Here is a 25,189-nt window from a genome sequence, read left to right as displayed (position 1 = left end):
ACCCCATCATAGTGATACTCAACACCCTCTAATTCCTTGCTTTTTATTTGTGTCTTCCACTGATCCTATGTCTGTCTTTGTTCACACTGTGTCCCCCAGAGTCTGGCAGTAGGAATTGAATTAATCTGATGAACTGACTTTAAAAGTTTTTAATAAACTTTAAAAAACGATATTTAGTATGTACAAAACACTGTATTTCATTCTTACAGCTTTTTCTCTGCGTAGGTTTTATTTATTTTTATTTTTTTCTTCTGCATGCCTATATTTAGAGAGGTTTTTATCAGAAGTTAAAAGCCAGAGTACCTGAGATCATAGTTTGGCTTTGCCACTTACTGGCTGTGTAGACTGGACAGAGTACTTACTTGATCTCTTTGTGCTCAGTTTCCTCATCCTTAAAAGAGGCTGATAGTAATTGTGGCCACCTCCCATAATGAGTGAGTGATTGTAGCATGCCTTGAACATTGTATGCCTCTCTCTTAGAATCAACTAAGTTCATAGGGACGCCTGGGTGGCTCAGTCAGTTAAGCATCCAACTTCGGCTCAGGTCATGATCTCGCGGTTTGTGAGTTCGAGCCCCACGTTGGGCTCTGCGCTGACAGCTGAAAACCTGGAGCCTGCTTCAGATTCTGTGTCTCCCTCTCTCTCTGCCCCTCCCCCGCTTGTGCTCTGTCTCTCAAAAATGAATAAATGTGGGGCGCCTGGGTGGCGCAGTCGGTTAAGCGTCCGACTTCAGCCAGGTCACGATCTTGCGGTCCGTGAGTTCGAGCCCCGCGTCAGGCTCTGGGCTGATGGCTCGGAGCCTGGAGCCTGTTTCCGATTCTGTGTCTCCCTCTCTCTCTGCCCCTCCCCCGTTCATGCTTTGTCTCTCTCTGTCCCAAAAATAAATAAAAAACGTTGAAAAAAAAAAAATTTAAAAAAAAAAAATAAAAAAATAAAAAAAAAAATGAATAAATGTAAAAAAAAATTTAAAAAGAATCAACTAAGTTCATCAACGCAAAGTGTTTAGGACATAGGAAGTCCTCAGTAACTGGGAGCCACTGATGTGCTGATTTTTTGCACTCAGTGTTATAGTTTAGACATTGTCTGTTCATCTCACTCTGGCTTGTTTTCTTTCTCTGGCTTTGTCTTCTCAGCCAAAAATCTTTCCGAGTCTCTACTTCTTGCTTTTTTTGGGTTACTCAACCCGTCCAATTACTCTCCTCTTCCCCACTGGGGCTGTTCTCACAGAGGTCACCAGGGACCTCAGAATTGCCAAATCTAGGTGTCATTTCTCAGTCTTTCCCTCAGCTATTCTCCTGGCACCTGGTCCTGTGAGCCTTTCTCCTTCCTGAACGTCCCTACTCTCCTGTCTTCTAAGACACAGCCTATTCCTGCTTTAGCCCTGACCTCTCAGCATTTTCCTCTTTGTGTTGTATTGGAGGCTTTTCTCTCTCCACTCACTGTTTAAATATTAGTGTGTCTCCTCCTCCTGTTTGGGTATTAGCTCTGTGACCTCAGTTGAGTTATCTGGATTCTGTCTGCCTGGGTTTCTTCATAAGTACATTGGAGATAGTTATATTCCTACCTCTTAGAATTAGATGAGCAAGTCCATGAAATGTGATGAGCATACTAAGTCAGCACTCAATAAATATTAGTTGCTGTTATTACCATCATTTGCTTTGTTGTAAATTTCTGTTAAATCTTGTGGCTTTCACTGTTTTCCACGTACCTCCCAACTTACCTGAGGCCCAGATCCTCCTCTCATCACATCCTGTGTTTCTAATTCCTAAGCCCTTGAGTCTATTTGGATGTCCCACAGATACCTCAAATTCACAAAGCCAGAACTGAACTTGGCATCTTTCCCTCACAAACCTGTGTCACCTTCTATATTCCCAGCCTTAGTTTATGTTACCTCCATTCACCTGGATACCATGCCAGGAATCTAGAAGTCATCCTGAATACCTCCTTTTACCCGCTACTTCATCTTCCTTTACCTCTCCTAACCTGTCCATGCCTTCCATCTTCACCTGGACTTATGCTCAAAAATATATGTTGAATGAGTACTTGAACAAATAAAGGGATCGTTGCAGTAGCCTCCTGATTCCTCTTCCTCCTCTAATCTTACCATCTATATGTTCTCTCCTCTGCCACTAGAGTGATCTAAGAGGCAAATCTCCTATTATTTCTGTTTAAAATCCTTCAGCAAGACCTAGTTGCTAATGGTTAAGTGCCCCAAAGTCTGTTGGAATGCCAATGGCTTGTGAAGGAAGGGTGCAGTGGTTAAATCAGCTTGGGAAATTATATTCTCAATACCCCAGCCTCCCAAACTGGAGATTCAAACTACGTATTACCATACTGCAAAGTCCTGTAGTAAAGAAATCAGCTTAACACAGTGTTTCCCAGGTCTGTGTAACTCTGGAGCCTTTTGATTGCAGAACTCTTTATTCTCCTGAACTAGTGGAACATGCTTGAGAACCCTGAGCTATAGGGTAAAGTCTACATTTTTATTCCATGGTGTTCTAAAAAACTTTTTTAAATCCAGAAAAATACAGAGATTAATACAGTCACCATCCATGTACCTACCACTAGAAGTGATCGTTGTTAACATTTTCTTCTTTGCTTCATCTTTCTTTTTTTTTTTTAATAAAAGAAATAAAATATTATTACAGATGAAGTTGTTAAAAGATAAAGCCTCACGTGGCTCCGGAGGCTAGTCCCGCTCCCCTCCCAGTCCCAGAGGCAACCACTGTCATGGATATAGTGTCTTCAGTGTGACTCCTTCCAAGGTCTTTCTTGTACTTCTGCTGCGGCACTGAGCATCCTTACACCCATCTCCTGGTGCAAAGTGGGAGAGCTTCTCTAGGGAAAATACATAGAGGTGCAAGGAGCATTTTAAATTCTAGTAGATGCTGCAAAATTGCATTCTAAAGTGGTTGTTCCAAAACGTATACTTTGACTACCAGCCAGGTACAGCAGTCCCTGTTTCCCCATATCCTTTCCAAAAACTAAAGTTAAGTTTTTAGGTCCTGGGTGGCTCAGTCAGTTGAGCATCTGACTATTGATTTCGGTTCAGGTTTCACGGTTCAGAATATTGAGCCCCATGTTGGGCTCTGAGCTGATAACATGGAGCCTGCTTGGAATTCTCTCTCTCTCAAATAAATAAACGTGAAAAAAATTTTTTAATAAAGCTTTTTAAAAATGTTTATTTATTTATTTTTGAGAGAGAGAGAGCACAAGCTGGGGAGGGGCAGAGAGAGAGAGGGAGACACAGAATCCAAAGCAGGCTCTAGGCTCTGAGCAAATTATTGTATTTGCCCAGAGCCCCACACGGGGCTCAAACTCACAAACCGTGAGACCTGAGCTGAAGTCAGATGGTTAACCAACTTAGCCACTCAGGAGCCCCTAAAGTTAAGCTTTTAAATCTTTGCTGGTCTAATGAGTGAGAAGTGGTCTTGTAATTGCAATTTGTTTTTTTCTAATTACTAGGGAGTTTGTATATCTTTTGAGTGTATTGGCTATTTGGGTTTTCTTTGCTGTGTAAGTTGTTCACTCCTCTCCTTTGCTCACATTTTCTCTTACAGCCTATGTCTTTTTTCATCTAGATCAGCAAGCATTTTTGAACACAAGGGGTGTTACTATTTCTTTGTTAGTTTGCAGATAAATTCTCCCAGCCTGTTTCCGTTCTAAGTTTGGTGTCCTTTCCTAAAAGTTTTTCATTGGCTCACAGTCTGAGTCATCTGGGTCTTGAATGCATGCTTTTATTAAATGTCTTTAAAAGAGCCACTAGGATACTGAAGAGGGACCTCTGCCTCTCCTTTTCCACCTTTTCCTGTAGCTCCATGTGTCTTATCAGAAGTACTTCAAGCTGGAGCCCCTCCAGGCCTACCATCGGGTCATCAGCCTGGAGGACTTTATGGAGAAGCTGGCACCCACTCATTGGCCCCCTGAGAGGCGAGTGGCATACTGCTTTGAGGTGGCAGCTCAGCGAAGCCCTGATAAGAAGACGTGCCCCATGAAGGTGGGTCTGGGGGACCCTTTATGCTTGTTCCACGTCCTCTAGGCCCCTGAGACGCTGTGATGGCAATATGTGGGGGATGGCACTAGAAGGGCTTAGAGTAGAAAGATGGAGATTTAAGTCCCATTTGTGACATTTGTCAGCAGTGTCACTTTGGACAGAGTACCTTGATTCCCTTGAGACTTTATTTTTCCAGCAAAATAAAGACACCAATCCCTGCTCTGTCTCACTCATAAATGTCATGAGGGTCAGGTGTAAGAGTGCTTGTAAACTGTGAAGTGCCACATCAGTAATAATAACTAATACCCATATGGCACTTACTACGTGCCAGGTACCATGCTTAGAGCTTTACACATGTTAACCCAGTTACTCCTCAAACTGCTCCACTAGGGAAGTACGATTAATATCCCCATTTTATAGACAGGACATGAGTGTAACGCAAAGAGGTTTGGTATTTTCCCCAGGGTTACATTAGCAAACAAGTGGTGGAGCTGGGATTCAGCCCCAGGTGATTTGGCTCCATTGTCCACCCTCTTAACTTGTATACTTTCCTGCCTTTCAGTGGGTAAATAAGAAGCTGTCATATTTTATCAGGAGAAATTTATAATTTTCTGGCACTTTGGGAATAAGACAATCCCCAGTATGTCTGTAGGTGCTTATGCTAAAGTCTGGGGAGGGTGGTTGGAGGAGCCACAAAACTTGAGAAAGGAAGACTTGGCTTACAGCCCCAGCACTGGCCTCACCTTGGGCAAGTGTTTTACCCTGTCTGGACCCTGGTTTCCATCTTGAAAATACAGGCATTGAGGGGCACCCAGGTGGCTCAGTCAGTTGAGCTTGATTTCAGCTCAGGACATGATCTCACACATGGTTCATGAGAGTGAGCCCCATATCTGGCTGTGCTCTGACAGCCTGGAGGCTGCTTGGGATTCTCTCTCCCTTTCTTTCTGCGCCACCTTCTCTCTTCCTCTCTCTTAAAATAAATTTAAAAAGCACTTAAAAAGAAAAGAAGAAGGGCGTTTATTAGCTGGTCTTAAAAGTCTCTGGAAGCTCTAGTCCAAGATCCAAGGCCCAAATCCAAGGTTCACTCCCTCCCCACTTACCCCACCAATGCTGCAGCTTCAGTGGGATATGGCATGTAAAGGAGGAAAGACTCCTTTAGACACTGGTGAACATTTCCTGCTGAAAACCAGATTGGAGGCCCAGCTGCTCTCCTCAGGTCTCCAGCCCAGGCTTTACAGAGTGGCATTCCTATTGGGCCATCCCATGAGGTGTTTCAACCTGTGTGCAGTCCACCAGAGTTCCCTCACCCACAATTCCTTGGCCCCATCCCCAAAGGGCTTTCCCTCCTCAGTAAGCCTTTGATCACTCTCTTTCTGCAGGAAGGAAATCCCTTTGGTCCATTTTGGGATCAGTTTCATGTGAGTTTCAACAAGTCCGAGCTTTTTGCAGGCATTTCCTTCAGCGCCTCCTACAAAGACCAGTGGATCCAGAGGTACTTGGAGGGGGCAGTGTTGCTGGGTTTAAGGGAGGGGCCTGGGGCCCATGAGCATTCAGCACCTTCCTGACCCTCTTCCCCTCCACCACACCCTGATGTATGAGACCAAAGGTGCAGCCGTTCTATCTGTTGAACTTGGGATCCTGTGTGATCTGTTCCCATCTCAACGCCTGACACGGTGGGACGTTGACCTGCCACAAGGTTGAGCAAGAGTTTATCGGCCGATAAAGGATGTCATAAAAAGATTATTGTGCAGTCACATGGGTCCCGATTTCCTCCTCTAGGCGTGAGAATCATTCCCCTCTTAACCTTCCTCCTCACAAGGTGAAAATTGGAAGCAGCGTCTAGAGAAAAGCAGCTTCAGGTGCAGACTGAGAGATGATGTCATCCAGTTAATAATTGGATGTGCTTTATTAATTGTGCTACGGTAGGCCCTATTAAAAAAAAAAATAGGTTAGCAGGGCACAGGCACAGGCTGTGAAATATTTATAGAGCGTCTGTCATGTATGAGACATAGTGCTCAAAAGCCAGAGGTGATATATAAAAATGAAGAAGACCCAGCCTCAGCCCTCAGGGAGCCACAGGCTGGTTACAATGATGATAACTATCAGAGTGCGCTTGCCTTGATGCTAGAGCATGGCAGGAATGAACGTGGGCTTGAAAGTCAGACAGGTTGGGAGCTGTGAGGGACATATGAATTCACACAGGGTCACAGCACTTGGCATTCAGTAGACCAAGGACAGACTGATGAAGAGAAAGGAGTCACGCTCATGATAAGTCAGACCTGGGCTCTGATTCACCCCTGCTTCTTTCTCAGGCGACCCTGAGCAGCCTCTCCAGCTGTCTGGCCTGAATGGAAGGAGCACTGTGGTATCTGCTTCCTAGAGCTTAGAGCGCATGGCACATAGTAGGGGGCCAACCAATGTTAGCTGTTACTGCTGTTATTCACATGCTTTATTTCATACAAGCCTTTGAGAAACTTCATGAGGTGGGTATTATGATCAATTTCCATTTGGCAGGTAAGGAAACAGCTCAGTGAGGTAAAATAACTTGCCCAGGGTAACTGAGATGGTGAGAGGGCAGCTGCAGTCCAAATGTAACTCTTCAATAGATGAGAAAGCTACTGTTTATTTAGTGCCTGCTGTGTACCGAACACTGTTCCAAGTTTTCCTTTCACTACCTAAGTCTCCTAAGGTTACTTACTCGATACTTCCACAAGTCTGTATGACAGGCATTATTGTCTTCTGCGCTTTACACTTAAGGAGATTGAAGCAGAGAGGAGTGAAATGTGTCCAAGGTCACACAGCTTGAAGTGGCAAAGCTAGGATTTGAACCCAGGCAGTCTAATTCCAGAGCACCCATTCTTAATCACTATGGAGAAAACAGCTGTGCCTGGAACAGGTGGCAATTCCCATTTGGGACTTCCGAGCTAATTAAGGAGCTACTGAGGACACTTGGTCATGGCAGGTTCCACTCCTCCCTCATGGTTGGTCTAGGACATTCCCATTTGATCACCTACTTGGTTCTTCCTATTCAGTTCTGAGTGACCTGGAGCTATTGCCAAAAGGTAGATCTGCCCTCCAAGGGTGGAGATTTTTCTCCTATTGACAAAGTGCCAGAAAAAAAAAAAATGACACCAGCTCCAAAAGTAGCTCCAAAAGCAAATTCCAGAAAACCAGAAATATCACACAAGCCTGGTTGGAAGAGAAGGTACAGTGCTGCATGGATGCATCAGTCAGGGAATGTTGCTAAAACACTTGCTCAGTGCCTCACCATCTTGTTTGAGTTCACTGAGTTGTAGGAATTGCATGATGGCTTGGGAAAGCTTGGGCTTTACAGCCAGATTTCCCTCCCCTCCCCTCCCCTCCCTCCCCTCCCCTCCCCTCCCCTCCCCTCCCCTCCCCTCCCTCCCTCCCTCCCTCCCCTCCCTCCTCTCCCTCCCCTCCCCTCCCCTACCCCTTATTTAAGAAGCACCTGCTGGGTGCCAAGTACTGGTCTGGACACTGGGGATACTGGCAAGAATAAGACAGATAAGGTCCCTGCCCTGATGGAGCTGAGTCTAATGGGAGAGACAGTGAATAAGCCTTTACAGAAGATAATTCCAGAAGACAAAGTACTATGAAAGACACACACAGATGTTGTGTGTGAGACCTTGTCTCAGTCAGCTCAGGCTGCTGTAACAAAATAGCACAGACTAGGGGCTTAAACAGCAGGTGTTTATTTCTCGTGGTTCTGGAGGTTGGGAAGTCTGAGACAGGATGCCAGTATTGGGTTCTTGCATTGGGTTCTGGTGATCTCCCTGGCTTACTGCCTTTCTGCTGTGTCCTCACATGTTGGAGAACAGGCTCACTTATAAGGCGCTAATCTCATTATGGGGGCTCTACCCTTATGACCTCAACTAAACTTAATTGCTTCCCAAATGCCCTACCTCCTAATATTATCACCTTGAGGGTTGGGACCTCAACAATGAATTTGGGGGGACACAAGCATTCAGTCCATGAGAGACCTGAAGAAAAAGACCCATCCGTGGAAAAAGCTGGAGAGAAAGGTAGTTCTTCATGGTGGGGACATGGAGAGCAGAGGCTCTGAGGCAGGAACAAGCTTAGTATGATCAAGGGGCAGACAGAAGACCAGTGTGGCTGGTGTGGAGTGAGTGAGGAGGAGAATGGGAGACTGTGCTGTTGTCTTTTGCTGCATAATAAACCATTCCAAAACTTAGTGGCTCAACAGCAGTGTATTATTATTTCCCAGAGTTCTGTGGGTTGACTGGGCTCAGCAAGGCAGTTCTTGTGTTCTTTGATTTTCCATGTTCTTTATAGAATCCCAACTGTACAAAGTTTCAATTCATGTTAAACATCAAATTTCTTGGTGTAAGTATCCTTTAGAATACCCATCACAGATTTGGTGGGAGATTTTTTAAAATTTTTTTAATAAAGAAGAAAATTAAATTTACTCCTAATCCACCACCCTGTCAAAAAACACTCTTTGCATTTTGATGTATGTACTTCCATTCTCCAGTGCTTTTTTTAAGTGTCTTTTTAATTTTTATTTTTGAGAGAGAGAGAGGGAGAGCACGTTGCATGAGCGGGGGAGGGGCAGAGAGAGAGAGGGAGACAGAGAATCCCAAGCAGGCTCCGCGCTGTCAGCACAGAGCTCGCTAACCCTAACTCATGAACCAAAGATCATGACCTGAGCCAAAGTCGGATGCTTAACCGACTGAACCCCCCCAGGCACCCCTCCAGATACTTTTATACAAATCTACTTACCTATACAGATGAACTTAAAACGAAATTACTGCATGTAGTTTGTAATTGAATATTGTTTATCATTTCTGAAGAGTAATTAATATCAGTATTTACTAGGTTAGTAAATATTGCTGGCAGGATTAGTTCTAAACATAAAAATGTGAGATTTCAAAAAATGGTTACCATGGTGTATATATGTGTATTTGTGCCACTGGAGTGTGTGTGTTATTTATTCATTTACCATTGTAACCACTTTTTTAAGTGTACAATTCAGTAGCATAAGCACAGTGAATTGTGTGACCACCACCACCGTCCATCTCCAGAACTTTCTCATCACCCCAGACAGAACCTCTGAACCCATTAAACACTACTCCCCATTCTTCCACACCTCTGCCCATCCCTCTATTCAATTTTTCTGTCTTTGAATTTGCCTGTTCTAGGTCTCGTATAAGTGGAATTATATGATATTTGTCTTTTCATGCCTGGCTTATATCACTTGGTATAAGGTCTTCAAGTCTTGTCTGCGCTGTAGTATATATAAAAATTTTAGTCCTTTTAAGGCTAAATAGTTCATTGTATGTACAGACCACATTTTGTTTATCCATTCATCTATTGATGGACACTTGGGTTAGCTGGGCATGTCTTGCTTCTTGGTCAGCTTTCAGCTGGGGCTGGAGTCTGAAAGCTCAGCTGGACTGTGCGTCCACAAGGGCTCGCTCATGGCTAGCAAGCAGGTAATGCTGGCTGTCACCTGGGAGCTCGACTGGGGTAGTTGATTGGTGTGAGTACACTTGACCTCTCCATGTGACTTGGACTTGTGACAGCATATCAGCCAGGTTGCTGAGGATGCATCCAAGGGAATGAGTGTTCCAAGAGGTGGGAAGTAGAAGCTGCTGGCCCCCAAAGCCTGGGCCTGGTGACCGGGACAGTTTCACTTCTGCTCCATGCTGTTGGGAGGAGACATAGAGCCCACCCAGTGAGAGGCGATTTGAAGAATTGATCTGTTACACACGAGGAGATTGGAGAAGCGGGCAGGGGTCAGACTGTGCTGGGCTTTGTAGGCCCTGCTGATGCGGTCTGATAAGAAGCCTGAGTGCTTTGTAGGGGTGAGCTGGCGAATATACATATTTTAAACATTTTCTAAAATAGCGGACATGGGGCGCCTGGGTGGCGCAGTCGGTTAAGCGTCCGACTTCAGCCAGGTCACGATCTCGCGGTCCGGGAGTTCGAGCCCCGCGTCGGGCTCTGGGCTGATGGCTCAGAGCCTGGAGCCTGTTTCCGATTCTGTGTCTCCCTCTCTCTCTGCCCCTCCCCCGTTCATGCTCTGCCTCTCTCTGTCCCAAAAATAAATAAACGTTGAAAAAAAAAATTAAAAAAAAAATAAAATAAAATAAAATAGCGGACACTTGCTCGCTGTAGAAAGTTGTCCTCTGGGCCCGCGGGTATGAGTGTAGGGAGAACGGCATTGGAAAAGGTCAGGCTCTTCCCTGGCTTACTGTATGAGTAGGCAGATTGCTTCCCTTCCCTGGCCAGTGTTCTAACTGTAAAATGAAGGAGGGGAGCAAGATCAGTGGCTTCCGTACTGTTCCTCAGAATTCTTAAGAAGTGCCTGTAGTCCCACGAGGCTGGCAGTGCAGAGCCTGCTTAGATGGGCTCTGGTCCCCTCCCCCACTGCCTTTAACCAGTAATTCTCTTGTGTAACAACTGACAGTTTGGATGGCCACAGATCTAAATGTATCAGGCATAATTTAAGCTACATGTTACAGAAAACCCCAAATAACAGCAGATTAACAAGATAGAAATGTATTCTTTCTTTTTTAATGTTTTATTTATTTTTTATTTTTTTAATGTTTATTTTTGAGAGAGAGAGAGAGAGGGAGAGGGCAAGCAGGGGAGGGCAAAGAGAGGGCAGGGGAACAGAGGATCCAAAGCAAGCTCTGTGCTGACAGCAGAGAGCCCAAGGTGGGACTCAAACTTACGAAGCATGAGATCATGACCTGAGCCGAAGTCGGAAGCTGAACCGACTGAGCCACCCAGGCACCCCAGAAATGTATTGTTTTCTTAAGTAAGAGAAGCACTAGGGTATGCAACCCACGGCTGGAAGGCAGCTCCCGTCTCTCTGCCCAGCCGTCCCAGTACTGACTTTTATCCTCAGTGTCCCCTCACAGGGCTGTTGAAGCTCCAGCCATTACATCCTTGCCACAGGCAGCTGGAAGGAAAAAAGGGCAGAAGGGGGCCACAGCCTCACCTTTTTAAGGAACCTTTCTAGAAGTCCCATACAACCCTTCTTGAATCTCATTGGCTAGTTCTTAGACACATGGCCTATACCTAGCTGCAAGAAGGACAGAAATCTTATTTGGGGCTCCCATATGTCCAGCTAAAAATCGGGTTCTAGGAGAAGGGATAAGAGGTATTTCTTCCCCACTAGGTGATTTCTGAGAATCCTTCTAGCTCTGCTGCTTCTGAGTCTGAATCCCCTGGTGGAGGTTTAATTCAACAGACATTTATTGCACGTCTGCTGTTGGAAGACTGTGGACCATCATGCTGAACCATTCTCATGGCATGAAGGTAACCAGTATTTGGAGCTCTTAGGAAATTCTATCACCATCACCACCATCGTCGGTATATTGCGTGAAACCCACTGCAACTTTTTAGAAATTCGACTTTATGTTTTAGAGATTTGGCCACATTGATTGCGATAGCTTCTCTTGAAATTTTCCATTTTGCACGAATAAACACAACAGCTGTGGTGGGCACGCCCCTTTCTTCACACCCAACGCAAACACCTCCCAGCTCTCCAAGACCAGTCGCCACTCCCAAGCCACAGCTCCTACAGGAGGGCTCCCTGTCCCACTTCTCCTCTGCTGCCTTCTGCACACTGATGTGCTCAACAGCCGTCTTCCCTGCTCTCACGTCAGCCCTTATTCTTCCAGGCTGCAGCCTTCCTGAGAGGCCCTAAAGAGGTGACATGTAATTGGCAGGTCGGAGACTCGAAGGATGAGGAGCCAGCCAGGCAAAGAGCGGGAGAGAAAGATAGTCCTTCAAGATAGGAACATTAAGAGCAAGGCCCTGCCTTGTGCAGGGTGTCCCTGCATCCTCTGTACTCAGCATGGTGTTCATCCACTGTCCCACAGATGTAATCTGGGCACATAAGTGGATGCTGTGCATACAGAAACCCTGGCTTGGTGGGGGAATCTCAGTAGAGTAGGGTGGGGGGGTGGGGTGGGGGGGAGAAGAATCCCAGACGTTTACTGCACCCAGCAACAAGAGCATATGCCTTGTTCAGCTGGACAGTGACCAGGCTAAGGGCCTGATCTAGGGCACTCAGGCATATGGAGCTAGTCAATCTTTCTTTCCAAACAAGATCCCTAACGTTCCCTTGCTTTCCAAACAACACTTTCCTCTCTCATTGGGAGTAAATAAACACATCATTCTCGGCCTCTTGGTGCTTTGACTGCTCAGAGCTGATGTCCCAGTGGTGCAACCATGTGCCAGTCCAGTTCTAAGGAGAGGGGAGGGACATTCCAAATCTAGAAATCACGAAGGGTCAACTGCAGGTTCTCTCCAAGAGGGCAGAGTGAGCACAGATCCTGATTTATCCTAGTGTTCTAGCCTCCCTGGGAGATCACAAACTCTGGCTTTCCTTTTAAAATCTTTTGAGGTGACATCTAAAAGGAGTTTGGCTGAGGGCCTGGCAGTAGTAGGTGTTCAGCTCATACTCACTTCTTTTTCCTCTGACCCCTGACAGCCTGGCCTGGTCTTTCTGGTAAGACCCTTGAATTCTTCCCATCCACTCATTCATTCATTCTAAAGGTACTGATTGTACCCCCTGTGTTAGGGGTTGGTGATCAGAAACAAGACCCAGACCTGGCCTTTGAGGGGCTCGTTGATGGCACTGGGGGGCTGAGAGAGAGGTGCATAGTTAACACAGGTTCTGGGGACACCTTGGTGGCTCATTCGGTTAAGCATCTGGCTATTGTTTTTGACCCAGGTCATGATCTCACAGTTTGTGAGTCAAACCCCGCGTCAGGCTCCATGCTGACAACTCATCATGTGCTTGGGATTCTCTCTCTCCCTCTCTCTTTGCCCCTCCCCAGCTCGCTCTCTCTCTCTCTCTCTCTCTCTCAAAATAAATAAACTTAAAAAAAAAAAAAAAAAGGACAAGCCCTACATCAAGGCATCAGCGCAGAGCCCACTTCAGATCCTTTGACCCCCTCTCTTTCTGTCCCTCCCCCACTCACACACACTTGCTCTCTGTCTCTCTCTGTCTGTCTGTCTGTCTCTCTTTCCCTCAAAAATAAACACACACACACACACACACACACACACACACACACACACACAAAACCCACACAGGTTCTGGAGCAGACTGCCCAGACTCAAATCCTAGCTTCACCAGTTCCTAACTATGTGACCATGGGCCTGTTACTTAACCTTTCTGTGCCTCGATTTCCTCATCTGTAAAAAGAATAACGATAGTGCTTACTTCACAGGGCTCTTGTGAGAATCAAATGAGTTCATACATGTAAAACAATTAGAACATTGCCTGTTGCATAATAAGGCTCGATAAATGATTCACATGCACATATGTATAAAATTATTATAACAAAGAGCCAGGATGTCAGCAAACACTTGATTGTTGCTTCCTTGGCATAGGCCCTGGACCAGAGTGTGTGGGACTCACGGTGAGCATGACTGCCCAGGCTCCTACCCTCGTGGGCTGACGTGAGAGCAGGGAAGACGGCTGTCGAGCACATCAGTGTGCAGAAGGCAGCAGAGCAGTGGGACAGGGAGCCCTCCTGTAGGAGCTGAGGCTTGGGAGTGGCGACTGGTCTTGGAGGGTTGGGAGGTGTTTGCAGAACGAGGTGTTTGGGTTGGGTGTGAAGAAAGGGGCGTGCCCACCACAGCTTTTGTGTTTATTCGTGCAAAATGGAAAATTTCAAGAGAAGCTAACACGATCAACGTGGCCAAATCTCTAAAACATAAAGTCGAATTTCTAAAAAGTTGTGGTGGGTTTCGCGCAATATGACAATGATGGCAATAGAATTTCCTAAGAGCTTTCTATATGCCGAGTATTCTAAATGCTTTGCTTATATTAATCCATTTAATCTGCTCAAGAGCACTGTGACTTAGGAGCTATTATTAACCCTATTATACAGATAAGGGAACTGATGTACAGAATGGTTAAGTCACTTGCCTAAGTTAGTAGGTGGCATAGTCAACATTAGAACAAGGCTGTCTGGCTCGGCAGCCTGTGCCTTTACGATTACACTGTGTAAAAAGCACACAAAATAATACCTTTTTGTACAAATAGTAAAAGTGTAGTCATGCACAAAACCACAATATCTTCTGGGAAGAGGAAGTAAAGGAGGGAAAGAGATGACAGGATAGACCTTTTATTTTGGTCTTTCTTTTTTAAAAAAACCTGAAACAGAGCAAAGTATTAACATCTGCTAATTTGGGTGGTGGGTATGTGGGTTGTAAAATTATTCTCTGTATTTTCCTGTATGCTTTGAAATACCTAATTTTTCATTGAGATTTTTATGGAGGTAATTATAGAGTCACACATCGTAAGAAATAATACAAAGACAAGAAAACAACAACAAAAAGAAAGACCGCAAAGAGGTCCCAGATCCCGTCCACCCAGTTTCCCCCAAAGCTGGCGTTTTGCAAAACTGTAGTGTAGTGTCACAGCCAGGATGATGACATTGACACAGCCCACCCACTGTATCCGGATTTTCCTAGTTTTACTTGTACTCGCTTCTCTATGTTCATGTTTGTAGGTTTCTGCGTATGTTTAGGTCTATTCAATTTTACACAAATTTTACACATAGGTAGGTTTGTGTGTCTACCATCACAGAACACCTGAACGATTCTAACTTCCCAAGGATTCTCTGTGGTCAGTTTATAACTGCATCCATGTCCCTAAACACGCACGCATGCACGCCCACATGTGCACGCACACCCTAGCCCCTAGCAACCACTAATCTCTTCTCCACTTCTGTTCTCTATTTTGTCATTTCAAAAATGTTATGTAGGGGCGCCTGGGTGGCGCAGTCGGTTAAGCGTCCGACTTCAGCCAGGTCACGATCTCGCGGTCCGTGAGTTCGAGCCCCGCGTCGGGCTCTGGGCTGATGGCTCAGAGCCTGGAGCCTGTTTCCGGTTCTGTGTCTCCCTCTCTCTCTGCCCCTCCCCCATTCATGCTCTGTCTCTCTCTGTCCCAAAAATAAATAAACGTTGAAAAAAAAAATGTTATGTAAATGCAGTCACACAGTATGTAAGATTGAGGGCTTGGCTTTTCTCACGCTGCCTAATTGCCTTGAGATCCATCCCAAATTGTTGCCTGTCTCAGTGGTTTGTTCCTTGATATCTCCGGGTCGTATCTCATGGTGGGATATCCCACAGCTTATTTAACCTTTCACTTGTTGGATGTTCGAGTTGTTTCCAGTTTGGGGCTAATAGGAGTAAAGCTGCTGTGAACATTCATGTACTGGTCCGTGTGTGAATATAGGTTTTCGTTTCTTCGGGATAAATGCCCAAGAGTACAATTGCTGGGGGATATGGTAATTCATGTCTGTCTGTCTGTCTGTTTATTTGTTTAATGTTTATTTATTTTTGAGACAGAAACAGAACATGAGTGGGGGAGGGGCAGAGACAGAGGGCGACCCAGAATGCGAAGCAGACTCCAGGCTCCGAGCTGTCAGCACAGAGCCCGACGCGGGGCCCGAACCCACAAACCGTGAGATCATGACCTGAGCCGAAGTCGGACGCTCAACCAACTGAGCCACCCAGGCACCCCGCATGTCTGGTTTTATAAGAAACTGCCAGACTGTTTTCCAGAGTGGCTGTGCCTATTTCATAATTTTAAGAAAAGGTTTTTGGCTGACAGAGGAAAGGCAGTCCAGGTCGAGGCAAGAAACATACAGAGATCTGGAGCCGGAAAGTGCATTCAGGCTTGTGGAACCAGCAGGATGTGTCGTGTTGCTAGGACAGACTCTGGGGTTAGCTGAAGAGGGAAAACAGGTTTGCTCCTCATTCAGTCAACAAACACTTACTGGGCTCTTCCATGTGCCAGACACTGTCCAGCACATGGAAGCACCGCCTTCAGAAGCCTGTGTCTAGCAGAGAAGACAAGGTGAAATAATTACAAGGTCCATAGTTGACAAGGGTGAAGGAGAACCTTCGGGAGGGTGTGACGAGGGCATCTGCAGACATCAGGTGCTTTCTGTGAAGGTAGGGACGTGCCTGTCTCGTTCTCCCCCTGGGCCCCCCAGCACATAGTAGGCAGTCAGCAAATATGTGTGAAATGTTGAGCGGATGCTCTCACGCAGTGTACCCACTCCCTGTGAGCATGTCCTGTCCACGGCCCTCTGTAAGCAGCTGTGTGTCCCAGTCCCGCCATGTGGGTAAAAGGGCAGAGGCGAGGCCCAGACACCCCACCCCGCAGTGAATTACCACACCACAGATTGGAAGCCAGCGTGACATACAAAAGGTTGGAATGCTCTACTGTAAATTTTTAATTGTTAAACAAGCAAAGAGGGTTGTAAATTCCGTGCGACGGGACAGTATTACATATTGTGCCTGTTGTCGCCGCCACGGTTTCTTATCAGCCCGTTGGGGTTTCACAGCCTCTCGTGCTTCTTGCATGTTAGAGGGGCCCCTCCGCAGGGTCTCTGGGGCATGGTGCGACACCATCCTCTTTCCTGTGGGGGTGGCGGCCAGCTCTCTGTGCGTCCTCCATCTGACTTCCCCTCATTCCGCCTCATGTCTAGATTTTCTCCAAAGGAACATCCAGTGCTCGCCCTCCCAGGGGCGCCGGCCCAGTTCCCCGTCCTGGAGGAGCATAGGCCACTCCAAAAGTACATGGTATGGTCGGACGAGATGGTGAAGACGGCAGAGGCCCACATCCGCGCCCATCTCATCCGGCCCTACGTGGGCATTCACCTGCGCATTGGCTCTGACTGGGTAATTTCTCCCTTCCTCCCGTGGCTGGCTTGACGTGTCCCTGACTAGGGCCCATGCCTGTGGGCGTTGAACACTGAACCCACTGCACCGAGTCCCAGGCAGGGCAAAGAGGTCTCATTCAGCCAAGTCTGGTACTGTATTCCATGATCCTGCCATAGACACATCAGAAATGTGGCTCCAGAGTGCTTACTTGCCAACCCTCATTTTGACAATTGCCATTTTTGTCCATCCTTTGCAGATGGAAAAAGAAACATCAAGGTAGACTCCAAGTCAGGCAGTAAGCCAGAGAGAGACCCGCAGCTCAGGAGTCCTCTGGTCCAGCTCAGCGTTTAGCCAGTAGACTCTGTTGAAAAACAAGCTCTGGAGATTGGGTGGGGCCCCCAAGAAATGAAGATGTCATCCTCCAAATTCGGAGGCTGCTTAAATATGCAGAAACCTCATCAGATTATCTTCTGTGTGGAAATAACAGAGCAACGTAGACAGTCTCCTTAATTTACACCAGAAGATGTATGTGTGTATGTATATTAGAAATGCTCATTGTGGAAGACTTGAAAAATACTGACGAGTATAGAAATTAGATCAAAATTCACTCAGAGTCCATTGAGGAAGTACAGGTGACCCTTGAACAACTTGGGTTTGAACTGCGCAGGGGCACTGAAATGCTGATTTTGTACAGTGCAGTGCTGTACCTGTGTTTCCCTTATGACTTTCTTGGTAACTTTTTCTTGTTTCTAGCTTCCTTTGTTATAATACAGTACGCGGTATGTATAACATACAAAATATGTGTTCATTGACTATTTATGTTATCAGTAAGGCCTTTGGTCCACAATAGCCCATTAGTAGTTATGTTTTGGGGAAGTCAAAAATTATATGCAGGTTTTTGACAAAAATTATAAGCATGGGGTCGGGGATAGTGTCCCTAACCCCTGTGTTGTTCAAGGGTCAACTGTAGTCACACGCGTATGCCCTTGACTCCCTTCCCGCCCTCCTTCCACAAAGAAAAGGAGCCAGGCTCGGAGTATCTTGGCCCAAAATATCTTGTGAATGGTTTCAGTCAAACCTTTAAGAAACAGTTTCTGTCCATATGTGCTTAGAACATAAAAAGATATAAGATGCCATTTTTTATAAAGCTAGCATAGCACTAAAGCAAACTCAGATAAGGTCAATTCAGAAGAGTAGATAGTGCCCATTGTCACAAACACAGATGCCCAAATTCTAAGTAGAATATTAGCAAGTAAACTCCAATAACATATTAAAGAGCATGTAACACAAGTAAACTTCATCCCAGGAATGTAATTCACCGTATTAGCACCCAAAGAGGAAAAATCACATAATCATCTCAATAGAGGCCAAGAAAGTATTTGATGAAAGTCGACCCTCATTCATGATTTTAAAAAAAAGAAAAGCAAGGAAAAGAAAAACTTCTTAACTAACTGGGAAAGAAGGGACCCACCTTAACTTGATAAAGGCTATCTCTCCAAAACCCACAGCAAACATGTACTTCATGGGAGCTATCAGAAGTGTTCCCACTGAAGTCAGAAATCAGATAAGGCTGCCCATTATCACCACCACGGCTCAGAATTCTACTGGAGTTCCCAGATAATATAGTAGAACTAAGAAAAAAATATTTTGTAAAAAGCCAGTACGCCACTACACGGCAGTAACCGCTGTTACTGTTTTGATGCGTTTCCCTCTTCCCTCGGGAAGAGTTTTTTTAAAAAACACAATGCAGCTTCTGTACAGCCTTTCTCCACTTAGCGGCTCCTGCCCCTGGGGTCCCGGGCCATTTGCAGCCTTTAACCCTGTCCCCCTTCAACACTGCAGAAAAACGCCTGCGCCATGCTGAAGGACGGAACCGCAGGCTCCCACTTCATGGCCTCCCCGCAGTGTGTGGGCTACAGCCGCAGCACGGCGGCCCCTCTCACCGTGACCATGTGCCTCCCTGACCTGAAGGAGATCAGACGGGCCGTGAAGCTCTGGGTGGAAGCGCTGAACGCCCGGTCGGTCTACATTGCCACGGATTCTGAGAGTTATGTGCCCGAGATCCAAGAACTCTTCAAAGGGAAGGTGTGTGTGGGCCCGGTGGGGGTGCGGCGGGAAGGGAATCAAAGAAAGCTCCAGGGTGGCCCCACGGCTCCCTCTACGTGCTTTATGTCCTTCTGACACTTAGGCATTTCCGCTCCGGTTCCTATCCTTCCTTCAAACCCTGGCCCAAACACCTTGGCCCATTCTCTCCAGTTTCCCCTGCATTCTTGTAGCTAATGTGTCCCTACTGGAGCTGTCACAGTATTTTATCACAGCTGCTCTCGAGGCACTGTCTAGTCTGTGTGAGACTAGAAACACGTCCCACTTCTTCCCAAACATTGTGGCTTCTTGAAGGCAGGATCAGAGGCTGACTCACCATTCTGTTCCTCAGCTTGTAGAGGCCTTGCCGTCACCATTGTCTAGGTTAGTGCTTAACACAGTAGACACTCGGTGACTGTTGAATAAGGGCTTAAAGAGTGGGCCCTTGGGAGAAATCCAGTGTAACAGATTAAGAGCTGGACTCTGGAGCCAGAGAACTTGGGTGCTACTCATTGTGCAGTCTTGCACAAGTTACTTTAGTTCTCTGTACTTCTTTCATTTTCTGTAAAATGGGACTGAGAGTAGTCCTGTTTCATAGGGTGATTGTGAAGATCAGATATGAAGAAAATAAAACCATTCCAGTGCAAAACAAGTGCTCAATAAAGTTAGCCATCACTGATAGTAGGAGTAGGTGGTTGATGAATAAAGGGAATGCTCTTTTGTACTTCGTAAATGCTTAAGGAAGTGGTGAATAGTAAATATTCAGTGTGTGACTAAAGAGTGGGATGTGCTTGGTGCTCTATCAGTGGAGGGTAGGTAAGAAATATCAATAAAGTGACTGAATTAATACCAAGCATTCAATAAGGTTTTGTGGAATGAATGAAAGCCCTAAACACCTGCACAGACCTTAAAAGGTTTGCTTTCTAACAGTGGGAACCCTTGGCTTTATGTGAGGGGCTCCCTTCTCTCTTTTAGCCCAGACACCAGCAGGAAGCCCTGACTTGAAAAGAAGGTGCCAAGTCAGCGCATCCTGGCCTGCCTCCTTCCCACCCGCTTTTTAGAAGACCATCAGAGCTGGGAGACCTTGGGGCTCCTCCAACTCAGCCCCTGCATGTTATAGCTGAGGAAACCAAAGTCCCAAGAAGGGATAGAATTTACCCAGGAGGTCTCAAAGCTAATGATAGTGGGTATGACACGGAGCGGGTAAGTTTCAGGGTGTGGGTGGAATTATTCGGGGGATTTTGGCCATGATTATACTAGTATTATTTCTCTGCTACCATCCAAATAGCAAGATGATGATTTTTGTTAGATCAGAAATCTCTGTGTGACAGCAAAGCACTTTCAGCCCCAGCTCTGCCCACACCCCCACTTCTGTACTAAGTTGAAGCATTTGGAGAGTCCCTGGGAGTTTTTTCGTGAGTTTTTAGAGTTGATATATTTGTTACACGTTAAGTCTCTTGCCATTTTCTATTTCCTGTTCATGTGCCACTGTTGTCGTCCTTGCCTACTCCTCAACCCCTCTGTCCATGGGGTCAGAGCCCACCCTTGCTCCTCCGTTAGGCTGGGCCACTGCTGAGCTGAGGATGCTGATAAATAAGATGTAGTCTTGCCCTCCAAGACTCCCAGTCTAGACTCAGGAAAAGAGACTTTGCACAGAACTCTAATATATGCGGCAAGAGAGGTCCGGGAGCTTGAGGAGAGGCAGGGGCTCATTCATTCCTGTGTCCAGTCAACAGATATTTATTGAGACAGGCCCCAGCCAGCAGTGACAAGAAGACCACCACAGCCTGGCCCCATCAAGTACAGGAGGCTGATCTTAATCAGAGTGAAAACTACAAGCTGAGATATGTGCTCCAAAGTAAAGGAATGTGGTTCTGTGAGAGTATAGAGCAGAGGACCCTGGCCTAGACCAGGGTCTGCAGAGGTGAGACTGGAGCTGCAGTGAGGGTCAGGTAAGAAGCAGACAAAAAGATGGATGCCTCAAGCAGAGGGAGAGTGCATGCAAAGGTCCTGAGGCAGGAAGGGCCTGGTGGATAGTGGTTAGAGCTCAAGGGATGATGGGGGAAGGTATGAGAGGTGGAGAGGTGGCTTGGACAGGGCCTTGTAGGCCACATTCAAGATTTTTCATCTTCATCTGAAGAGAAGTAGGGCACCATTTAAGGGTGTTCAACTTGCAGTGGAGGGAGGGACAGAGAAAAAGTTGCTGCTCTTTGGTTCCAGCTGCTCTGTGGTAAACACACAGAGGCAGTGAGGGGACCCATGAGGAAGTAAGAGATTGTGGTGGCTGGGCCCCTGGAGTGATGGTCCACCAAGAGAAGGGGTCACTTTTGGGGAGTATCTCGGGGACAGATTGAACAAGGCTTTGGGGCTCAGAGGCATCCAGGCAGCAGAACAGGATGGGTGGAGCCCTATGTGATCAGATCACAGTTTGATGGGGAGAGCCACGCCTGCTGGCCTAGGGCTTCATGAGAATGGTGGAACTCGAGCTGAGCCTTGAACTAGAATAGGAAAAAGACACTCCAGGCAGAGGGAACCACACCAGTGAAGGAACCACACTAGAGGGTGAATGATGCTGTATTTGGAGCTGAGGCTGGCAGTGGGGGAAGGGTGTGCCGTGTGGGGGTGTGCTGAGACAGCATCTGGGCAACACTGCCGGCAGAATGCCCGACCCCATGTCTGAATCCTCTGTGCACCTCCTTTTGTGTCTGGCACTTCTGTGCAGGGGAAGAAAGCTGGGGGTATGGCTGCAGGCCTTGGCCAGACTGGCCACCTTTGCCTGCAGCCACCCTGGTGAAAACGTTCTGCCCTCCCTCCTCCAGGTGAAGGTGGTGAGCCTGAAGCCCGAAGTGGCCCAGATCGACCTGTACATCCTTGGCCAAGCCGACCACTTTATTGGCAACTGTGTCTCCTCCTTCACCGCCTTCGTGAAGCGGGAACGGGACCTCCAAGGGAAGCCGTCCTCTTTCTTTGGCATGGACAAGCCCCCTCAGCTGCGGGATGAGTTCTGATCCTGGCTGGAGCATGTTACCAGTCTAAGCTGGTCACACTTGCCAGGCCTGACAGCCAGCAGTGCTCCCAGGACCGATTCCCAAGGATGCAAGCTCTTCCCCCTCGCCAGAGACAGGAAAGCACCAGGGACTTCTGGAGGAGGAGGACTCCATCTCCCGGGGCACAGGGCTTTCAGGCTCCCGAGCCAGAGCGTCTCTAGTCCCTGTGTGCCTCTGTTGTTTCTCCTGGGGATTTCTCACACTGGCAAAGCAGTCTGACCTCCATCTTTTGGTCTGCCCTGCTCTGAGCAGCCTAGGGGGCTGAACTCTTCTCAGTGATTTTTTTATATAAAGAGAGACAGAGGTTCTTATAGTTTTGATATGAGGTCATGACTACCCTAGAACTCTCCCTCATTTTTAAAAATCAGTGAAGTTCATTACTGTAGGTATCTAAAGTGACCTTGAATGAAGATGAGGCCAGGGGTGGAGCGGTTGTATTGACCCCTTTTCCAGCTGACCCCCAAAGTAGCCCTTAGACTGGGTCAGAGCCAACCCCACTGCCTGGCCAGAGCCATCATCTACCCCTCTTCCGAGCCCATTTCCATGCTCATTGGGGCATGAGCACTTGTCTCATTATAAACACTATGCAAGTAGAAGTTAGGAATCATGATGCTGTGCACTGCTCTGCTGCAGACACGGAGTGCTGCCCACACAGCACGTTCCAAGTAAGGAGCACCTGCCATCAAACGAGACCATCATGCTATTGCTCTCAGAGTCTCCTGGTGCTTGGTGACCTGCCACAAACCTGGCTCCATCGAGATCTTGGAGCGTATCACCAGGGACCAGCAGTGGATGGCCTGGCGGCATCCTTCTGAAGGCTGCCCTCTCCTCCTTCATCTGTGTCCTAAGGGGCCTGGTTGTAGAATTTTGCCATTAAGTTGCTATCCAAAACCTGTCCCCGCAGCCTCCTGCCTGTGGCTGGAGCTCTGAGGCCATATTCTCACAAGGGAGCATTTGCTAAGCCTCTGACCAGGTAGGAGATACCCCTGACCCAGAAGCCATCAGATTCCCAATCTGCCCTTTCCTGTCCGATAAAATCTCTGCCAACCCCATGAGGCTTAAAGTATTACATTGTGCGGTTTTTTTGTTTTTGTTGTTATTGTTGTTTGTGGGGTTTTTTTGTTGTTTTTTGTTTTTTGGGTTTTTTTTTTTTTTTGACTTTCAGATGCTACAGTTGTGATAATCCATGACTCCTAAGATTCTGTGATGTTTTGGCCTTGTGGTTCTAAAATTCATGTCTAACACCTGCTGGTGTCTTCCCTGCCATGTGCCTTCCCTTGGCCTTCAATCCTGGGAAGGTGGAGGAGAGTCTAATGAGAGCCAAGCCCAGAGCTCCGTGCAGGGCTTCTCCCTTAAGTTACCTTTGGGAAGAAACATTGTCTTTGTCAAGGCCAGAGGTTGCAGAGCAATAAGGATTTCAAACACCAAAGGTGGCCTTTGCTGCTTGGAGCTGCTGCCCGACTTGAAGCAGAGAAACTAGAGAAAGGGCTTGGGAAATGTGAGATGTTCTAAATCCTGGGTGGACCCTGAGAGATGGCTTGTCTGTTCAGACTTGTTCACAAGCTTCACTCATGGGTGCAGGGGCCTGTGCACGCCTGCCTCTGTGGGGTCGCTGGGGAGGGGCGGCTCACTTCTGGTTTTGTGTGCTGAATTTGTTCGCTGTTCACAGCCTCACACTAGGCACACGCTTTAGAGTCTGGGGCTCTGATGGGCCATCCAGATCACTTTGATTAGCGTTGGCAGTGGTAACAACTCGTGTTTCTGGCGAGAAGATGCCAGTGTTGTAGTCAGATTCAATTGTGTTCCACAGGCAGGCACTCTATTCCTCTTTGACCCAGTTGCCTCACCTATAAAAATGGTGATAAAAACCGACGGGGTTGTTGAAAGCCTCAAATCAGATAAAGCATGTATAAGAGGATGTTGTAAACTAGAAAGAACCAAAGGCGCATATGTGGCTGCTGATTAATTTGATGGCCTGTTGTCGCACACCTACTCTGTGCCAACACTGTGCTTGTCAAGTGCTTTATGGGAATTTAGCCCCCACTCCAGCCCTGGGCGTAGGAACTGTTAATATCCTTCTCTTGCTGCACAGGGAAAAACTAATACTCGAAAAAATTCTCATAATTTTCTCGAGGCCACATAGCTGGTGGTGTTAAGCCAGGATCTGACCTCCCAAAGCGATTACCATTAGCCCCACACCCCCCCCCCTTACTGCCGCCAGTTCACAGGATGTACTTTACGCAGTGGGGGTGGGGAGCGGGGTTCAGATGGGAGAATGATCAGCCACTTTAGTTCCCACTGGGCTCCTGCTATGGGTCTGTTACTGCCAGGAGGTTTTGGGGAAGGAGAAATCACCCAAAAACAAAGCCCACACGAGGCTTGTAGTTATTTCGGTATTTATTCCCACATTCTTTCATTCGAGTCACCAACTATGTGCCAGGCTGTGTGTTAGGTACTAGAGATTCAGCAGAGAATCAGACATAAAGTCTGTTCTTAAGGGATTTGCATTGTAGTAAGTACACGACCCAGTGCAGACATGTACTGGGGGAGGTACTGACCAACTGCTATGAAGAAAAATAAAGGGTCTGGGGTGTTCGCAGTGCTGTTCTGGATGAGGAGTTCAGGTAAAGCCTCTCCCAAGAGCTGCCAGAAAGAAGGAAGGGGCCACTCATTCAGATATCTGGAGGCAGCACATTCCAGGCAAAGGAAACAGCAGGTGCAAAGGTCCTGAAGCTGGAATGACTGAGTGAAGAGTGGCAAGGAGCTTGCATGTTTGGAATGGCAGGACTGAGGCAGGGAACAGAGCAGTAGATCAGAGCAGGCAAGATCCTATATCCTGGAAGCCAGTGGTAAAGTCCAAACTTTTATTTGGAGAGATGGGGAGCTTTTGCAGGGTTCTGAACAGAGAAGGATCAAGATCTGCTTATAGTTTGAGGGACCCTTCTAGCTGCATGTGGAATAAAGGTGGGAGGGTGGAAGCATGGAGACCAATGCAGGGCTGGTGCTGGGATACAAGCCAGGTGGTGGGGCTCAGGCAAGGACCATTGCATTGAAGGTGATGGGAAGTGGGCAGATACTGGATATATGAATTATTTTTAAATTTCAAGCTTTTTCATTTTTTTAAGGTTTTATTTTTAAGTCATCTCTCTACCCCCAATGCGGGGCTCAAACTTAGAGCCCTGAGATCAAGAGTCACACACTCTACTTACTGACTGAGCCAGCCAGGTGCCCCATTAAATTTCAATCTTTTTTAAAGATAGGAGTCTTTGTATATTTTAATAATGCAATGTATACAATTTCATATGTTGTTTTTCACTTAACAGTATATCACATTTTCCATGTTGGTACACATCCTGAATAAACGTTTTTAATGACAAGA

General features: G+C 46.8%; 1 protein-coding gene across 1 annotated transcript in view; it reads left to right on the top strand.

Moving 5' to 3' along the window:
- The window catches only part of POFUT1 (protein O-fucosyltransferase 1), a 27,671-nt gene extending 2,482 nt beyond the window's left edge, over positions 1-25,189 (top strand). The window contains exons 3-7 of the mRNA XM_030309825.2: positions 3,815-3,997; positions 5,374-5,486; positions 16,507-16,699; positions 18,524-18,766; positions 21,583-25,189. Of these exons, the coding sequence (XP_030165685.1) occupies positions 3,815-3,997; positions 5,374-5,486; positions 16,507-16,699; positions 18,524-18,766; positions 21,583-21,771 (921 nt within the window). The 3' untranslated portion in view covers positions 21,772-25,189. The remainder of the gene's footprint in view (positions 1-3,814; positions 3,998-5,373; positions 5,487-16,506; positions 16,700-18,523; positions 18,767-21,582) is intronic.

Source organism: Lynx canadensis, chromosome A3 (genome assembly GCF_007474595.2).
Source record: "Lynx canadensis isolate LIC74 chromosome A3, mLynCan4.pri.v2, whole genome shotgun sequence".
Taxonomy (NCBI): Eukaryota; Metazoa; Chordata; class Mammalia; order Carnivora; family Felidae; genus Lynx; species Lynx canadensis.
This window is presented reverse-complemented; position numbering and strand designations above follow the sequence as displayed.